Source organism: Silurus aristotelis (assembly GCF_946808225.1).
Source record: "Silurus aristotelis genome assembly, chromosome: 19".
Taxonomy (NCBI): Eukaryota; Metazoa; Chordata; class Actinopteri; order Siluriformes; family Siluridae; genus Silurus; species Silurus aristotelis.
In genome coordinates this window covers 9826447-9844411 of record NC_139592.1, presented here as the reverse complement: position 1 = coordinate 9844411, position 17965 = coordinate 9826447, and the positions used below count along the sequence as shown (strand labels likewise).

General features: G+C 39.9%; 2 protein-coding genes across 7 annotated transcripts in view; one reads left to right on the top strand and one right to left on the bottom strand.

Annotated features, from left to right (window-relative positions):
• The first annotated feature begins 2881 nt into the window (after nucleotides 1–2881).
• Nucleotides 2882–8807, top strand: dhrs3a (dehydrogenase/reductase (SDR family) member 3a). The gene is made up of 6 exons (XM_083569935.1): nucleotides 2882–3364; nucleotides 6111–6254; nucleotides 6628–6747; nucleotides 7627–7865; nucleotides 7962–8087; nucleotides 8182–8807. Exons 1-6 carry the CDS (start codon nucleotides 3167–3169, stop codon nucleotides 8264–8266), a joined length of 912 nt encoding a protein of 303 aa, XP_083426061.1. The 5' UTR covers nucleotides 2882–3166; the 3' UTR covers nucleotides 8267–8807.
• A 4070-nt stretch (nucleotides 8808–12877) lies between these two features.
• The window catches only part of vps13d (vacuolar protein sorting 13 homolog D), a 45193-nt gene continuing 40105 nt past the window's right edge, over nucleotides 12878–17965 (bottom strand). For all 6 annotated transcript variants that reach the window (XM_083570299.1, XM_083570303.1, XM_083570302.1 and 3 more), the window contains 3 exons: nucleotides 16368–16499; nucleotides 13995–14235; nucleotides 12878–13907 (listed from right to left, as the gene is read on the bottom strand). In XM_083570299.1, coding sequence (XP_083426425.1) covers nucleotides 13776–13907; nucleotides 13995–14235; nucleotides 16368–16499 — 505 coding nt within the window. In that variant the 3' untranslated portion in view covers nucleotides 12878–13775. The remainder of the gene's footprint in view (nucleotides 13908–13994; nucleotides 14236–16367; nucleotides 16500–17965) is intronic.

Sequence of the window (17965 nt, the reverse complement as noted above, 5' to 3'; positions counted from 1 at the left end):
CAATTCCATTCTGTTGGCACATAGACACATTTTTTTTCTGTCCTTGTAAGAAAGGAGGACGCTGTAAACTTTTTACAGCCAGGGATGTTTTCCACAAAACCTCTTGGCACAGATTGATAATAATCCAACTATTCCAAAGTTTGGATAATTATATATCATGTAACTTTGTATGCCTGAACTTTTACCGACAAAACACATTAAGCTAAAGGTTACATTTGTTATTTCTAGGTTTCTAAGTTACTGAGGTCTGGACTAAACCCACTCGTTTTACATGACTAGTCAAACCGGTGAATAATTCTATGAACCCTAAAAATAAATTACTACTTATACTAATAATGTACAACAGAAATTATTTTATTGAGCAGACTTCGAGAAGTACTCTATTCCATAGAAGATATCTGAAAATAAGAGGTCTGTGTGGAATTTGAAGAGCCCTGGGTGGCACTGTGGTGCAGTGGGAAGTGATGAAGTATCATAGTCCAAGGGTGCACAGTTTGGTCGTGAGAATGGCTTATTTATAGTGGGAAGTTTCTTTGCATGTTCTCTGTGTGTCCCAATGGGTTTCTGTTCTGTTCCCAAAAACATACTTATATATATATATATATATATATATATATATATATATATATATATATATATATATATATATATATATATATATATATATACAGTGAGGAAAATAAGTATTTGAACACCCTGCTATTTTGCAAGTTCTCCCACTTAGAAATCATGGAGGGGTCTGAAATTGTCATCGTAGGTGGATGTCCACTGTGAGAGACATAATCTAAAAAAAAAAATCCAGAAATCACAATATATGATTTTTAAACTATTTATTTGTATGATACAGCTGCAAATAAGTATTTGAACACCTGTCTATCAGCTAGAATTCTGACCCCCAAAGACCTGTTAGTCTGCCTTTAAAATGTCCACCTCCACTACATTTATTATCCTAAATTAGATGCACCTGTTTGAGGTCGTTAGCTGCATAAAAACACCTGTCCACCCCATACAATCAGTAAGAATCCAACTACTAACATGGCCAAGACCAAAGAGCTGTCCAAAGACACTAGAGACAAAATTGTACACCTCCACAAGGCTGGAAAGGGCTACGGGGAAATTGCCAAGCAGCTTGGTGAAAAAAGGTCCACTGTTGGAGCAATCATTAGAAAATGGAAGAAGCTAAACATGACTGTCAATCTCCCTCGGACTCGGGCTTCATGCAAGATCTCACCTCGTGGGGTCTCAATGATCCTAAGGAAGGTGAGAAATCAGCCCAGAACTACACGGGAGGAGCTGGTCAATGACCTGAAAAGAGCTGGGACCACTGTTTCCAAGGTTACTGTTGGTAATACACTAAGACGTCATGGTTTGAAATCATGCATGGCACGGAAGGTTCCCCTGCTTAAACCAGCACATGTCCAGGCACGTCTTAAGTTTGCCAATGACCATTTGGATGATCCAGAGGAGTCATGGGAGAAAGTCATGTGGTCAGATGAGACCAAAATAGAACTTTTGGGTCATAATTCCACTAAACGTGTTTGGAGGAAGAAGAATGATGAGTACCATCCCAAGAACACCATCCCTACTGTGAAGCATGGGGGTGGTAGCATCATGCTTTGGGGGTGTTTTTCTGCACATGGGACAGGGTGACTGCACTGTATTAAGGAGAGGATGACCGGGGCCATGTATTGCGAGATTTTGGAGAACAACCTCCTTCCCTCAGTTAGAGCATTGAAGATGGGTCGAGGCTGGGTCTTCCAACATGACAATGACCCGAAGCACACAGCCAGGATAACCAAGGAGTGGCTCTGTAAGAAGCATATCAAGGTTCTGGCGTGGCCTAGCCAGTCTCCAGACCTAAACCCAATAGAGAATCTTTGGAGGGAGCTCAAACTCCGTGTTTCTCAGCGACAGGCCAGAAACCTGACTGATCTAGAGAAGATCTGTGTGGAGGAGTGGGCCAAAATCCCTCCTGCAGTGTGTGAAAACCTGGTGAAAAACTACAGGAAACGTTTGAACTCTGTAATTGCAAACAAAGGCTACTGTACCAAATATTAACATTGACTTTCTCAGGTGTTCAAATACTTATTTGCAGCTGTATCATACAAATAAATAGTTAAAAAAAATCATACATTGTGATTTCTGGATTTTTTTTTTAGATTATGTCTCTCACAGTGGACATGCACCTACGATGACAATTTCAGACCCCTCCATGATTTCTAAGTGGGAGAACTTGCAAAATTGCAGGGTGTTCAAATACTTATTTTCCTCACTGTATATATATATATATATGTATGTGTGTGTGTGTGTGTGGAGATAAATGAATGAATGAATGAATGAATGAATGAATAAAGAGCCCTTCAGGGTTTTTAGCACAAGAACATCTGAAGACACACAGAAAACAGTACATCTTTAGTCGTGTCTCTGGGGGAACCTTTCATATGTCACATGCAGAATTCTCCAGCAGATTTCCTGTCTGTAAGATTTTTTCACAAAGCCCAGAGGACTCCTGAAGAACTTTGAAAGGTTTTTTTTTCTTTGTGCATACTGTCCAAAAAGCAAAAGGAATAGCTTAGGGGAAGCTACTTCTCAGTACAGAAATAATTCATGGAGATATTTTCAATGTTTTTTTTTTTTTTTTGGGGGGGGGGGGGGGGGGGGTGTCCTCTTAAATCATCTCTAAAAATGTGTATTTTAAAGTCAAATGCTGGTAGTCAAACCGTTAATTGATCAATCGAGGGAGAAAAATCAATAAACCTGATTTTACATCTCTTTCCATTGGTGGAGTGTGTTTTCTTTTTCAAATCAAAATTATTGATGAATAATAGTAATAATAATAATGTTAAAATTATGTGTGAAGTATGAGGCGCCCTCGATCGAGTGACTCCATCAGCCAAAGTGCGCTCTGATGCTGAGGCGGTACATAAGAGCACCGTCCCACTTCTCTCACTTCTCAGTGCGTCAGACTCAGAACACCGAACTCCGGGCGCGTCAGTCACTGACACACTTCACTCCCACAAGCTGCAGCTCAACTGGGACACCTGGGACACAGGTTAATCCACACTACAGGTCTTGTTTTTTTTAGGGGGGCTCCAAGAGACTGACCACCTCTAACCACTCTTCAAGCGTTACTGCCGAACAATTGCATTTCTGTTGATCAGAAAACATGATGGATTTGAAGGTGTTCTGCTGCGCGCTGCTGTTCCCCATCCAAATCCTCCTGTGCGTCCTAAAATCCGCGGCGCGTATGCTGATGCCGCAGGCGCGCAAAGACCTCGGCGTGGACGTGGTTCTCATCACCGGAGGAGGCAGAGGGATCGGACGACACTTGGCCAAAGAATTCGCCAAGCAAGGAGCGAAAAAGGTACTAAAATCCCCCCAGGGTTACAACAGAGCCATAGGGTGCGTTGTTCTTTTTTTTTTTTTTTTTTTTAAGGCGTCTGTTAGAGAGCGCGTGTCCCTCTGCCGGTAACTCTTGGCTAGATCTGACTGTTGCTGGATTTCAATGTGAAACCGAAAGACCTGAAACAAATTTAAAATCTGCCATTCTGTAATACAAGATGTCTCAATCCTGGCACAGCCTTCTATCATGCATGTGATGGTAAAGTTCAGGAACATGCCAAGGGCATTGCATACCTTGTTCAATCTACTGGAGTAATAGGTTCTAATCACTTTTTCACTGTTCACCAGGGGCATGTAGAACTTCCCAAATGTTGCACATATCCACTTCACTTCAAATCTGCTATACCTGCTGCACGTGATGGCATGAGTTAATGTGTCTAGACTCTAGTCATAGCACTGGGGTTCAGATGAATGTAGACTTGGTTGTGTTTCATGTGCCTCCTCAGGTTCTCCTCTGCGGGCACACAAACACAGGTGTTTCCTAAGCCTTTCTGCCTTTACAAATGCCCCACAATGGAGTGCTGACAAGCAAGACTGACTGTTTTGTTGAGTTTAAATGATCTGTGACTTTTTAACCTTCTCCCCTTATAACTTCCCTGTCCTCACTGAGTGGGGAAAGAAAGAAAGAAAAAAACCTTTCAGAAAGTTAACCGAAGTTCAACGCATCGTGGCTACGATTTTCTTGGCAGCACAGACAAAATTCAAGCTTGAGAACAATCCTTTAATAAGTTCAAAGAGAACCTTATTGAAATCTTACTGAGGGATATCTAATATCAAGTTGGGGATCTTTTTTTGTGGCCAGATTGAGTGACAGGAATAACTGTTCTACTTTATGGGACTGTGCGTGTGAGCCAAGGTGAGCGTACGTGAAGAGATCCTGCTCCTGAGTGTAGGCGTGTACATCTGTGTGTGTGGGTGTGTGGGTGTGTGAATGGATCACATGCAGGTGGTGTAGTAGGCAAAAAAAACACCTTACAGATTGGTTATTACAGCCAAGTTCATTGGTAGGTCAGCCAGTTTTAGTGGAGTAGGGCTGGTGATGTCATCAGTGTTATTGTGCAGGCTGCAGAAAGACTCAAACTGAAAGCCACAGGAATAGAGCTGAGTGAATGTGTGTGTGTGTGTGTGTGTGTGTGTGTGTGTGTGTGTGTGTGTGTGTGTGTGTGTGTGTGTGTGTGTGTGTGTGTGTGTGTGTGTGTGTGTGTGTGTGTGTGTGTGTGTGTGTGTGTGTGTGGACACCAACCAAAGCAGGCATACACATATGTCAGGGAAACCATGCCACTTATCTGCTGTCCAGACACTGATAAACCAGAACATATAATGGATTCTTTTGCAGATTGGTTTGATCCTTGAGGAGATTGTTATTGCCTGCTCCATATTTTCCATGTTGACTCACACAGTGAAAGCAACTGTGTGAACTCATATGACTAAAAGCCTATTCATCATATCAAGTTTGTCCTATCGATGTGAAAATAAATAAATAAATAAACGAATTCTGCCATGGAGCTACAAAGTACAATTCCCACAAGAAGTTGTGGAGTATCTAAGTGGTGTCATGTTGAGGTAAAAGTGCTGAGACAGGAGCTCCGTGGCCCAAGTCTGACCCCAGCAACACTGCTCCAGTGGCCCTGCTGCTTGAACTTTTACTGATAATGGGACACTGTGTGAGTGAATCTGTGAGTATTGATTGTGACACTGATTAGGCACGAGTCAGGAGGCTTGCGGTACTTAAGAGAGCCCACACCTGTTTTCTACTGATCCAGGCACTCTCTCTCTCTCTCTTTCTCTTTCTCTCAGACTCTCTATTTGTCTTTCTCTTTGTGTTTTCTCCTGCTGCTGAGAAATTAAGCAGACAAGAAAGGATTCATCAGCCGACTGAACCGTGTAATGCCATTAAGCATGTGTGTGTGTTTCTTACTCATATACAAACACACACACATGCCATTAAGCATGTGTGTGTGTTTGTATATGAGTAAGAAAGATGAGGATGGGCAGGGCTGAGGGAGGAGGACTCACTCTTGTGTTACCTTTCTCAGACCCTTTCTGAATGACATATCTAATAGACAGTGAGTGGAGCAGCCCCCGCAGGCCGACCCCATCTGCTATCACTCTCACTTGCTTTTTCTGCAGCAAGATTCAGGACTACATCTCCGGCTTTTCCCCAAAGGAACTGCAGCTCTTTTTTGTGTAATGATTTTTGCCGATCACAGGGTTTTGCATTCTGGGTTGTGTTAAAGGGATATTGTAGTCCTTTGAGCTTATGGCTACATGTGACAACTGTAGTGTACTGAATGTGTAATTTTCACATTGAAAATAATGGAAAATCTGTCAATCGAAACTTCGGTCTAAGAGCCGTTGTTGTGGGAATCAATAAACATATGTTTCAAAGCCTTCAGATCAATTGAGACTACATGACCACAAGTCTGGTCTTATTGCACATGGGTATACTGTAAAAACATGCTAACTATAAAGTTACAACTTTATTGCTAGCATAGAAATCACATAGGAACCCTTACTGACAAACTTCCATTAATGTATTGTGATTCAACAGGAAGTATGATGCAATCGCAGAGTGTAACAATCCCATGACCGTCTAATGAACTGGATAACGATAAAGATGAAAGAGAAAGGAAAATAAAAGCTGGAATATTCCTTTAATCTTCCTGTAGGTTTCTAAAAGCCCTGTTCTGATTTTAATTTTCCTTCAGATAATCCTCTGGGGCCGCACGGAGAAGTGTCTGCAAGAGACTTGTGAGGAGATCTCCATGACGGGGACAGAATGCCACTACTTTGTGTGCGATGTGGGAAATAGGGAGGAGGTGTACAAGCAGGCCAAGGTGTTAAGGGAAAAGGTAATGTCAAAAACACACCATGTTCGAGCCGCTCAGTTTACCTTATCTTATTGCAGGAAATGAAAAGGCAGCGCTGTATGGCACATGATCCACCAACTTTAGATTAAAGGATTTCGATTACACCAGCAAAACACCTGAAGGCAGATTTAACAAACAAGAAAGGCTCATATTTGAAGCGTAATAAAACTGAAGCAAGGGTTTGTTGCATAGGCTGAAATTTATAGGCTGAGCTGTTGACAGGAAAATGACGGTTTTACAGCTGAATTGGCTTAAAAAACCTAAAGTTGTTATCAGACAGGGTATGGAAAAGATGTGTTTAATGATAAATGTGCCTAGGATAATATATATTTATCTGTTTCTGCATCTTTCGAAGGTCGGGGACGTGACTATTCTGGTAAACAATGCAGCAGTGGTTCACGGGAAAAGTCTGATGAACAGTGACGACGATGCGCTTTTGAAAACGCAGCACATCAACACACTCGGGCAGTTCTGGGTAAGCTAAAGCACAAAACACCAGTGCTCAGGCTTATTCTGTACTCCACACTAACCTTCGACTGAACCCAACAATTGCACATGGGCTTCTTTGTGGATTTCAAAACATCTCATACTTATTTAAACACTTTCCAATCGCTTGGCTTGCTATCTGTTTTGGAATATTCCCCTCGTAATTAATCAATGTTATTGCCAAGAAGGGGGTGGTGGGGGGGAATCTGTTTCAAACATTACATTCCTCATATGAAACAATCAAGAGACTCTTATAGAAAAGTTCGGAAACAACAAACCCAGTCATGATAATTGGCTGCTCTTCAAAAAACGTCCCAGAGCTGCATGTCCAATAAAACACCAAGAGTGAATCGAGACTGCATTACAGGAATGCTCAGAAGAAAAATCGGGTCAATTCTTTCAGTCCAACATTCGTCTGGGTTGCTCGGAACAAATTTATAGGCGACGATAATCAGAGGTGACGTTCATATGTTTTAGATATATGCTAAGTAACCACTGCCGAAGGTGGTAGTTAATTTGTTGGGCTCCTAATTTAAAACACATGAAGGGGTTGAAAGAGGAGCCTTTGATATGCTGGGGCATTGCAAGGCCAATGGACAGATGTAATAATAGTAGTTCGCAATCTATTAAACCTTTGACTCGAGATCAAACGGCGAACGCGGGCCAAAATTCAAACATCTGCTAAATGAATCAGTTTAGCAGGCCGCGTGATTTTCGGGACTTACTGAATCCCACAGCGTCGTAACAACCCGAGCCGCGTTGTGCCGAGGCCTTCCGTCTCCGCTATTGGAAATTTCTCAATCTAGCTGTAGGAACCGCCTGAAGAAGCTGAACAATGCGGAATGGGTCCTATCTCTTTTCCCTACAGACCACAAAGGCCTTCTTGCCTCGCATGCTGGAGCTGCGCCATGGCCACGTGGTGTGCATCAACTCCATCCTCTCGCTCTCGTCCATCCCTGGGGCCATCGACTACTGCACGTCCAAAGCATCAGCCTACGCCTTTATGGAGAGTCTCACTCTGGGATTGCTGGACTGTCCAGGAGTGGATTGCACCACCATACTTCCCTTCCACACAGACACGGAGATGTTTCAGGGCATGCGAGTCAGGTACTACAGTGTGATCAAAGTCTGACCTGTCCAAATGGTGGGAATGAAATAGTTTAATTAATGTCATTATGCCCGCTTCTGTGTCATGTTTGGCAGGTTTCCTCAGCTCTTTCCTCCACTGAATCCTGAAATGGTGGCTCACAGGACTGTAGATGCAGTCAGGACTAACACTGCATTTGTTGTGCTGCCATGGACCATGCACTTTCTCACCATCCTCAAGAGGTCAGTTTTCCAGCACTGCTGTTACACTGTTGAAAAAAAGTGAACACTCTCCATATGTATATATACACTGAATGCTTTTTTGTTTTTGCCACAGCCTCTTGCCACAGGGTGCTCTGGAAGAAATCCACAAGTTTGCAGGGAGCTACACATGCATGAACACATTCAAGGGACGGACTTAAATATGTAACTGTGGGGAATGAAGGAATGTGAAAAATCCTTTAATCAAACTGAATGCAAGCACCGTGTCCCTGGAACAGCAAACAAGTTGTAGCAAAAGAACTCCAGGATCCTGGGGATTGGTGCAACACGGTGCCATGATAATCCAGCCTAAATTTCACAATGGATGTAATTCGTCATGAAGTCATGATTTGTAGTTGCGTCTGCTGGAGGTGTTGACGTGTTAGTCTGAAAGACGCACAGGCTTGCTGATGAGTGTGCACCATGAGCTCGGTGGGAATCGATCTGCATAACTGATTTGGTTTTTCTGAAGGAGAAAAAAAAAAGACGTTTTGGAAACACCTTCAAGTACAATTTCACACAGATGCCATGGATTTAGTGTAGAACACTTACCAAATTTACATGCTTTTTTTTAATTTTTATTTTAGGTAACTCGATGCAAGTTCCTTTTCCAGCATGTTGTAAATAAATCCAGCGTATCTATCTCAACATTACTGTCGAAACTAAATAAACAGTATTGGATAATAAAATAGATGCCAGTGAGCAGTATTTTGTGTGGATTCATTCGGGTTAGAATCGTACGTCCCTGGCAGCAGGCATGTTCTTTCTAGGCCAAAACTCACAGGCATTTCATGGTCAGCATTCCTGCGCCGCAGGGCGGCCAAATATAAGCTCATGGCGCTCATGGTAGGGAATGTCAAACACAGGCTGTGCTTAAGAGGAACGCACGCTGCAAAGGGGTCGACCACTGGAGGGCTAATGGAGGCCTTTCACTGGGTTTATGCAAATAATCATGGTTCACCTTCATCATTTTAAGCTCTGTCAAACATGTTGGAAACTGCATCTGTTTTTTTTTTTTTTTTACTTCAGATCAGGGCCATTTATAACATACACGTATTAAATTCCCCCGATAAAACCTTTTCATGTAATTTATGTAATTTAAGCACTGAGGCTGAACGTCTTTGTTTTTAGGATGGAATCGAATCTGAGCAACTGATTAGATACAGGGGAAGTCTATGAGTTCCAATTTCAGCACTATCAGTTGTTGACAGGTTTTGTTTTTTTTCCCCCCAAACCAGCATGACATTCGAAAGCGTGCACTTCAATGTAAAACCTTGGATCTTTATACAGCCACTATTGCTAGTAGAAGTTCTTTTTTTTTTTTTCATGTGGGATCATGACATATCACTGTGTCATGGGCTGCACGTGTGTTGGAGAAGTCAGCTAGAATCTCAGAGGGTGAGTTCAGAGCAAGGTTAGCCAAATAGGAGATTAATGTTAGGAGGCTGTTGGATGGACAGTTCACCCTGTGATGAACTCCTCTGTCAAGGGAATAAGAAGGGCTTCCAGAAAACCAGCACAGGTGGAAAAGACGGACCATATCGGCTGTTCAGAGGCATTGAAAAGGCGTGTCATAACCCTGTTACAATACATAATCTGAATAGGATAACAAATTAGTCGTAGATATGAACAATGGGTAGGACTGTTCTTGTTGCTAGATTTCTCAGACTCTGCTAGTCTTCATTTGACGACTTCTTTTCAAACCCTGTTTATTAAAATATTTTCTCAAGAATTTTGCTCTACTTGCACAATTCATGTTGAAATGTAAAATGTTATCGTCTAAACGGACCAAATTACCAGTTCAATTTCTTGAACACATTCAGGTAGAACACTGACAGATTTGCCGGACAATCCAGAACTTATGCTGACAACTTTTTACCCCCGTTTGACTCATTATATTATAACATTCAGAAGGATTATTCAGGATACACAGTGAAATTCTTAAACCAAACTTTTGGCCGGTGTTAACAGCCAGGACTCCGTGGATCGGCTGGCATTGTCTACATTCATCATTTGGGTTGTGCGCATGCTAGGGAAAGAGACAAATGATCTCTGAACTGCTCCTCAGTGAGGGGGAGACCCTGGAACCGCGGTTACACTGTCAATCAAGAAGAAGAATTGAGGCAGAACATCACATTGCACATCAACATGTTTCTGAGTTCACACAAGTCTGCAGAAGAGCATTGGTAGTGAAAGACTTATGTAAGACTTATTAGTAAAATAATTTGGAAAACAGGAGCAAAGCCGAGTTGTTCTATGTAACTCTTAAATCAATGATGGTTTTCTGAGCTTCACCATTTCCTATAATTATTAAACAAAGGACTGGTTTATAAAAGATAGATTATATAGGTAAACAAACCACAGAATATCAATCAAAATAAAAACTGATTATATGGACAAAAAAACAGACATTACTTTTCCAGCAAACTGTTACCACAAAGTTGAAGGCACACAATCGTATTGAAAGACTTTGGACACGGCAGCATTCAATTGACTCTTCGCTTGAACTTGGACCCAAACCTGTTCCAGCATGACAATGCCTCTGTGGACAAAGCTGATATGCTTAACATGGGACGGAGTGAAAGATCTCAAGTGGCCTGCTATAGAGCTCTGCCCTCAATCCAACTAAACACCATTGGGATGAATTGAGACACAGACTGCACCCCAGGCCTCCTCACCCTGCATCAGCGCTGGACTTTACTAACACCCTTTTGGCTGAATGAGCGCAAATCTCCGCAACCAAACTCCAAAATCCAGTGGAACAGGATGTTAAAAAAACAAACAAAAAAAAAAGCACATACCTATCTGATGTTCAGGTGTCCACAATCTTTTGTCCATATAATGTACTTTATGAAATGTTTGAAAACAGAAAAAAACAAACAAAATGATTCTACATGCATCTAAAAATCTACTCCAAAACATTTGTGTTTAAAGGTTGTATATTATTAATGAATGGAAAAGTTATAAAGAACTAAAGAAAGAAAACAAAATTATACATTTGAATCTAAAAAAAAAAAGTTTTATTAGGCTTTACAATATATACACGTAGAACAATTTATACAGTGTGTGAATCACCTGACATTTCTGAGCATCTTTATTTCCCCACTACTATTTCACACTGCTGTCACAGCTGTGCTACTTCTTCACTCACTGATGTGGGCAAAGTCTACAATACTACTAATACACAGAAAAGTCCCTGACAAATGTTCAGGCTGACTAATATAAGCATCACTGAAACTCCTAATCATTAAGTGCAACACTTCTCAGTCACCTGTTCTACATTTCGAGTAATTGGGATTGGAGGGTTTAGGACATTGTGAGCTCAAATACACACAGCAGACAAAGTAAAATAGAAAAGGATGAACAAATGATTTCTAAAGTCTGATCTTTGGTCATTTGTAAACCTGTTAATACACAATTATAAACTTGTAAACTTAACATACATATATGCATAGATCAGTGTAGGTCAAATGATTTTAATAGCAGTGGCAGGATACAGTCTGAAATGAAAAGAACATGAAGGAAAAAAAATATTAAGAGATAAAATAAAAAAATAAAGGCCTTCAACTTATCATTAGAGTGCAGTTATTCATTGCATTTTTTAAATTGAATCATATGTATGGCAGTCTGGGAAAACCTGTCAGATGTCGCAGCAGCTGAATCTTAGAAAATGGCCAATAATATATTTAAACCATATGGACAAAAAATTTTGGAAACCTGGGTAAAAGATTCATATGCGCTTTTTAAACATCTTGTGTCACATTCAGTCCTCATTTGCTGTTAAAATCACCTCGAATCTCTGGGAAGATGTTACACTAGATTTTGGAATGTGCTTGTGGATTCATTCAGTCACAAGGTTATAAGTAAAGTCAACCCATTTATTCATGTAGTTGACTTATGCACAGGTGTATTAATATGCTGGAACAGGTTTGGGTTTCAACTTCTAGTGACAGAACAGATTTAATGATACGATATTCAAAGACGTCCTATACAACTATGTGCCTCCAAACTTCATGGTAAGAATCAGATATGGATAAAAAAAAAAAAGTCAGGTATGTCCCAATACATTTGTCCATACAGTGTATTAAAAGTTGGCAAACTCAAAAACCTCAAAAAAGGACCAAGTTCAAAATAGTTAGTCAGAAAACACATCATTAGTCTTTAGTTAAATCAGCAATAATTAAACAAAGTGTTGATCTCTCTCTTTCTCTGCTCTTTCAATCCTAGATCCATTTATTAGCTTGCTATCAGGCCTGTGATAAACTACACCAGGTGCAGCAGCTAACCAAATAATGACTAGACTTATAAAATAAAAAATTTAGATGATTTATTTTTTATATATATAAATTTGTACATCATACCATGTGTTTAATTTTGTGTGTTACTTCAAATATTTTAATCATTATAATACATTTTGGGTTTTCCTCAAACAGTTGACTGAAGAAAATGAGCAAATGGTATCACAGGTACATTTTCTGACCAATGATTTGTTGTTAAGACGATAAAAAGAGTGATATTTTGCCATTTTGGGCTTTTTTTTCATTTAACATGAGTAGTTCTTTCAGGCTGCCACACACAATTAAATCTAGTGGTAAGCAATAAATAATAAATAAAAATCAATTAGAAATACACATTTTCAATTACTGAAATAATAATATATGATGCAAGAGGAAGAAGGGATTAACAAAAAAAACAAAAAAACAACAACAAATAAAAACCCAACACCAACAGATAAACAGCAAAAGAAAAAAGGCACCAAAACTTGAACAATCTTGCACTTGAAATCTCTGAGGATTTGCAGCAGTTTATTTGGAAACAAATGCAATGAATCTATGCAGTCAATTTCCAGGCCAAATGTCCACATATTACTGATTATTGAAGTGTTTAAATTATTATTATTATTATTATAATCCTGTGCCACAGGCTTTGGTGCGTTATTTGTTTTAAGCAGTAGATATTAATATTATTATTTTAATATTATTATATTAATACTATTACCAAGAATTTACACAATTCTGATTTAAGTGCCACGAACATGAAAAACAGCTTCTAGAAAGAAAATATATAAATAACTAAAATTCTATAGGTTTCTTTCTCAGGGTTTCTACTGCATGAAGAGTGATAAATGCAGTGATATATTATTTACACTTCCCTGTAATTGTTAACTTTGTGTGTGTGTGAATATTAACTGTACTTACTCTACAGTAAGCAATGAGGGCAGCAGCAGTTTCAAACATCTACATCAGTGCATTTCCTCGACCATCATTTCTCTCATTTCTATAGAAAACTATTTTAAAGGCAGTTTTGGACATGAATCGTTTCTTTTAAATTTCTCCACAATATGTACAGTACAATAATTTCATACTGGCTTTAACTACCCTATAAACACATATACAAGATTACTTTTTTGTTTTTAGCAATAGTAACCACTGATAAACTATATAAACATCTGTAAAACAAAATAAGATCTTCGATGTTGAACAAAGAAGTAAAATCTTGCATATTTGCCAGCTAAATGTGCTTGATGGGGGCGGATATTTCAGTAGACTTGTTTGCATCATGAAACATGAGAGCATTTCTGCCTAAAGGTATGTACTCACTCTTCATATACGCCTTTAAAAACAGTGCAAGGAAAACGAACTGACATCTGCCAAACGCGAGTTAAGTTCGTCAGGAGTCCAACAGTAAGCTATCCTCGTTCTCACTGGGGGGTAACATGAGCTGCTGCTCATAGTAAAGGCTCTTGGCGTAGTTGACTTCTTGCGAGATTTTTACTGCCAGGCTCTCACTCCTTACATGAACCTGGTAGAAAGAACGAGAGTTTATGCGATATTTATTTACAGGCCAAATTATTTAGACAAAGCCAAAATATAGAACACATGTCCTTACCATTGGCTTTTGATGTGACGGGCCTGGAATGGCAACCCCGCTACCAGTGCTTTCAGCCTTCTTGGTTAGCTGAACATACACTTTTCCATGATCCTTGGAGACTAGGCAGTGGTAAAGATCATCGTATTTTACTTCTAGAAAAATGGATTCCCGGTCCACATATTCCCCGGGCTTAAGGAAGTACACGACTTTAGAGGAGATGAGCACACTGTAGGTGTCTATGGGTTCCACAGCAATGAAGCTAAAAGCAAGAGAAATACAGATTTAAATATTCAACAGAGCTGGAAAAACATTCTAGAACAGCTTCAAACACACTACATTAGGGCTGCAGCTTTTGAATTATATTAATAATCGAGTATTCTACTGATTAGTCCATCGTTTAATTCCCATTTACAGCAATTTAATTGCCATATTACTTCAGATATATAACAAAAAAAATCAAATAAATAAAAAACAACTTTATATAAAAAAAAAAAAATAATAATAATTTAAATGCACTTTTTTTCTTAATGTTTTAGGTCGAAATGATCCCAAACTCTTCCCTTCGCCCCTCGTCATTTTCTCTCTGTTACTCCATTTTTCATTCTGCAGCATCTTCTGCATTTAACGGTCCAGGGGTCTCATTAATAACGTGGCGTATGCACAAAACAAGGCAGAAAACTTGCGTACGAAACTTTTTCACGCAAAGGTTGTGATTTATAAACAGAAGGCGAAAATGGGGATTGGCGACACAGATAGTGTGCACAACCTTTGCGTGGAAAGTGTTTATAAATGAGACTTCAGAGCGGTCCAGGGTTTAGTGCGCCAGTAGTAATAATCCGCGGGGAAAGCACAGTGCTCCGTGTGTAGTGACATGGACTAAACGAAGCATCGAGGCAAATAATTACTCGAGGAATCTTTTCAGCCCTACACTATATAATAAGCAAGAATTTGTGGGTTTTGTATCCCAAAAATAAACAAAGCAGGAGCTTAATTTAAAGCAGCATGATCAATTATATTATTTATATTAATCAGATTATATAGTTACTAATGCACATCACGTGTGTTTGTCCCATAAGCTACATGAGACACATGTCTTTTCCAAGCATATGTGGTTCTTCCCCACACTTTTACCAAGTTGGAGGCACACAGCTGTATAGGATTTAGCATTACATTTACTCTTCACTTAGACTAGTAGACAAAAACCTGTTCCAGCATAGCAATGCCCCTGTACACAAATCAAGCTCTATGAAGATCTGGTTTACATGGATTGGAGAGGAAGATCTTGAGTGGCCTTCTCTAGAGCGCTGATCTCAACCCTATTAAACACCTTTGGAATGACTGCACCCCGGCCCTCCTCAACCTTCATCAGTACCCGACCTTACTAACGCCCTTGTGGCTGAATGAGTACAAATCCAAAATGTAGTGAAACATTTTTAACAGTAATATTAAACATTATAACAGCAAATAAGGACTAAAAGTGGAACCAGCTGTTCAAAAAACGACCAAAAAATGGTGTCAGGTGTCCACAAAACTTTGTCTATATAGTGTGTTTAGCTAGCTAGTGAAACTATACACACACACACACACACACACACTTACACACACACACACACACACACACACACACACACACACACACACACACACACACACACACACAATATAATGTGTTCATACATACATTATATAATGCAGACAAAATTGTTTTTTTTTAGTTTTTTTATGTTCATTCACATAAATATGCTGCTTTATGTATAGCTATTACAAAAATGCAATGCTTTCATCAACCTGTGCTATTTTTCCTCTCCACTGACCACTGAAAGCATACAACGTTTTTCTTCTCAGATAGCATTTAATAAAGCCTGGCATTTTGTGCAAATGTAGATTTATTATTAAACCAGGCATCTACAGATATGTAGTACGTAGCGTAGGCAGTGTTTCTAGAAGAGACACAGGGCATGTGTGTGTGCTTGTGTGCATGTGTGAGAGGGGGTCTGGTGATGTGCAGGGGAGAATAAGGGCTTCTGTGGCACCTCTGAGGGGAGAGAGGTCAGCTAGGCCACAGGAGGGAAGCTGATTTGGATGAATTACCCCACAGAAGAAGCAAACAGCTACCCTGGCTTAACTACAAGCACAGAAGCAAAAACTGAAACCACCTGAAGCTGCTGCATGCTCTAGTTTGATAGGTATCTTCGAAAGTCTGAATTCACAGGTTCGAAAGTAAATGTTTTTTACTACTATTCTACTATGCAAGAATCTTGAAGGTAGGCATTTCTGCACTGCTGTTTTCATTTTAACTATAAAAAAGCCATTTTGTATACTATAGCTCAGATAAGACGATACATTAGCATGGTGATGTGGATTTAAAAAAAATTTGAGCTGCACACTTACTATTCAGAGTGGATGTTATCTGTGAGGCAAAAGAGTTGCTCCTGTCCATTGGCCTGCTTGAAGGAGAAGCGAGGGAGCAGACCCTGAGGGCCTTTACAGCAACGAGGTTTTCTCACCCGCTGCACACTCATCCTAACAAACACACAAAGTATTCTTGTTATTGCATTCACCCTGTAATAGTGATACTTGAGAGGCAACTTTGGACAAATGTACGCTTTTTCTAAAGAATTTCTAGAGGCAAATTCTGATTTTGTGCCAGTAATCAAAATAAACATTGTGCAAACATGAACGAAGAGAACAATATTTTGTTTGACCTCCATTCTGGTTCACAATAACCCCTTTGTGAGACACTGTTTATACATTGCTAAAAAGTCTATAGAGCAGTGAAAGAAGTGCAAGTACTTCTAGACAATGTGCTGGTAGTAAGCTTGCTCAATGATCAGTTATTTCCTCTCGTCTTATTAGATTAATGATTAACAAGTAACACCCACGGCCCAACACTCGAACAGACGATCAGCACAGTTCATTTTGAGTAGGCCACTAAAGCAGTAAAGTTTAGGTCAAACAGGACAACCCAAAGTGGTTCCAATGTCAAGGCAAATCTTGAGTATCACGTCTCCTAAGTTTGACCCTCTTTCTGGCTGCCAGCGCAGGCTGAACTAAAATTCCTACATCTGGCTTAAATCTGGACTCACAGTCATTTGATTAGAGCTGATGGTTTCCAGTTGATTCACAAAGACGCCAGTGTATTTCGCTTCTCTGTTCTGTTTAAACTGTGCCCTGCATTTCTGCAGCTGCCGCTGCTAATCTAAACCTGAGGTTTGAATGAAAGGCACGAGGGGAAAAAGCACAAATAGAAAGGCCTTTGGACAAGAAATTACTTTTGTTTATTAGTTGATTAGTTATTAGTTGAGGGGGGAAAAAAACAGTAAGTAGTCTTATTGACTTTAATGAATTGAAAACCAGAAGCTAGTATTTGAGAATACAGAGTTAGGCTGTAGTAAATCTGGGAAAATATGAGGTGCATATAAAAAGTTAAAACATTCTCAACCTGTAAGTAGTAAAAACGATTGAGAAACAAACAGCTTAACAACAAGATGAAACCAGTATATGGTTAAGTGTTATCCAAGGATTTGTTTTAAAAATGAGAACCCAACATTTCCACATGTCCTTGGCTGTCTTTCTGAGACATGGATTATAATCATAACCATAAGTCATAAGATCTGGCTGCAAGTATCCAATGAGACTGCTAACCTCTCCCCCTCTAGCCTCACCCTTCGCTCTAAAGGCACTTGCACATAATGCCATACGCTCGATTGTGCTGCTGGAACAATAGAGTTCAACTCCAGGTCAGGCTCAGGGCTTGGAGTCCCGCCAATCAGCTGTCAATGGGTGCAAACAAACATCTCTTAATTCTTGCTCACTTCCGAGAAAAAAGCATGAGCGGCAGACCTGAGGGCGGAGCCTGAGACTAATCCAGTAGTTCATCAGAGGTGTTTCTCTCAGCACACTGTGCCACACCCACATGTGGAGAGAACGTTTGGACATCCAGCTCTCTGTCAAATGATCTACAAATGACAAATATCTGGAAACTTTCT

What these genes read in the sequence shown, in the direction of transcription:
- dhrs3a (XM_083569935.1), top strand. Translation starts at nt 3,167, where the DNA reads ATGATGGATTTGAAGGTGTTCTGCTGCGCGCTGCTGTTCCCCATCCAA. An exon ending in CCAAGGTGTTAAGGGAAAAG is followed by an intron (nt 6,255 to 6,627) that starts GTAATGTCAAAA and finishes CATCTTTCGAAG; the next exon opens with GTCGGGGACGTGACTATTCT. An exon ending in ACACACTCGGGCAGTTCTGG is followed by an intron (nt 6,748 to 7,626) that starts GTAAGCTAAAGC and finishes TTTTCCCTACAG; the next exon opens with ACCACAAAGGCCTTCTTGCC.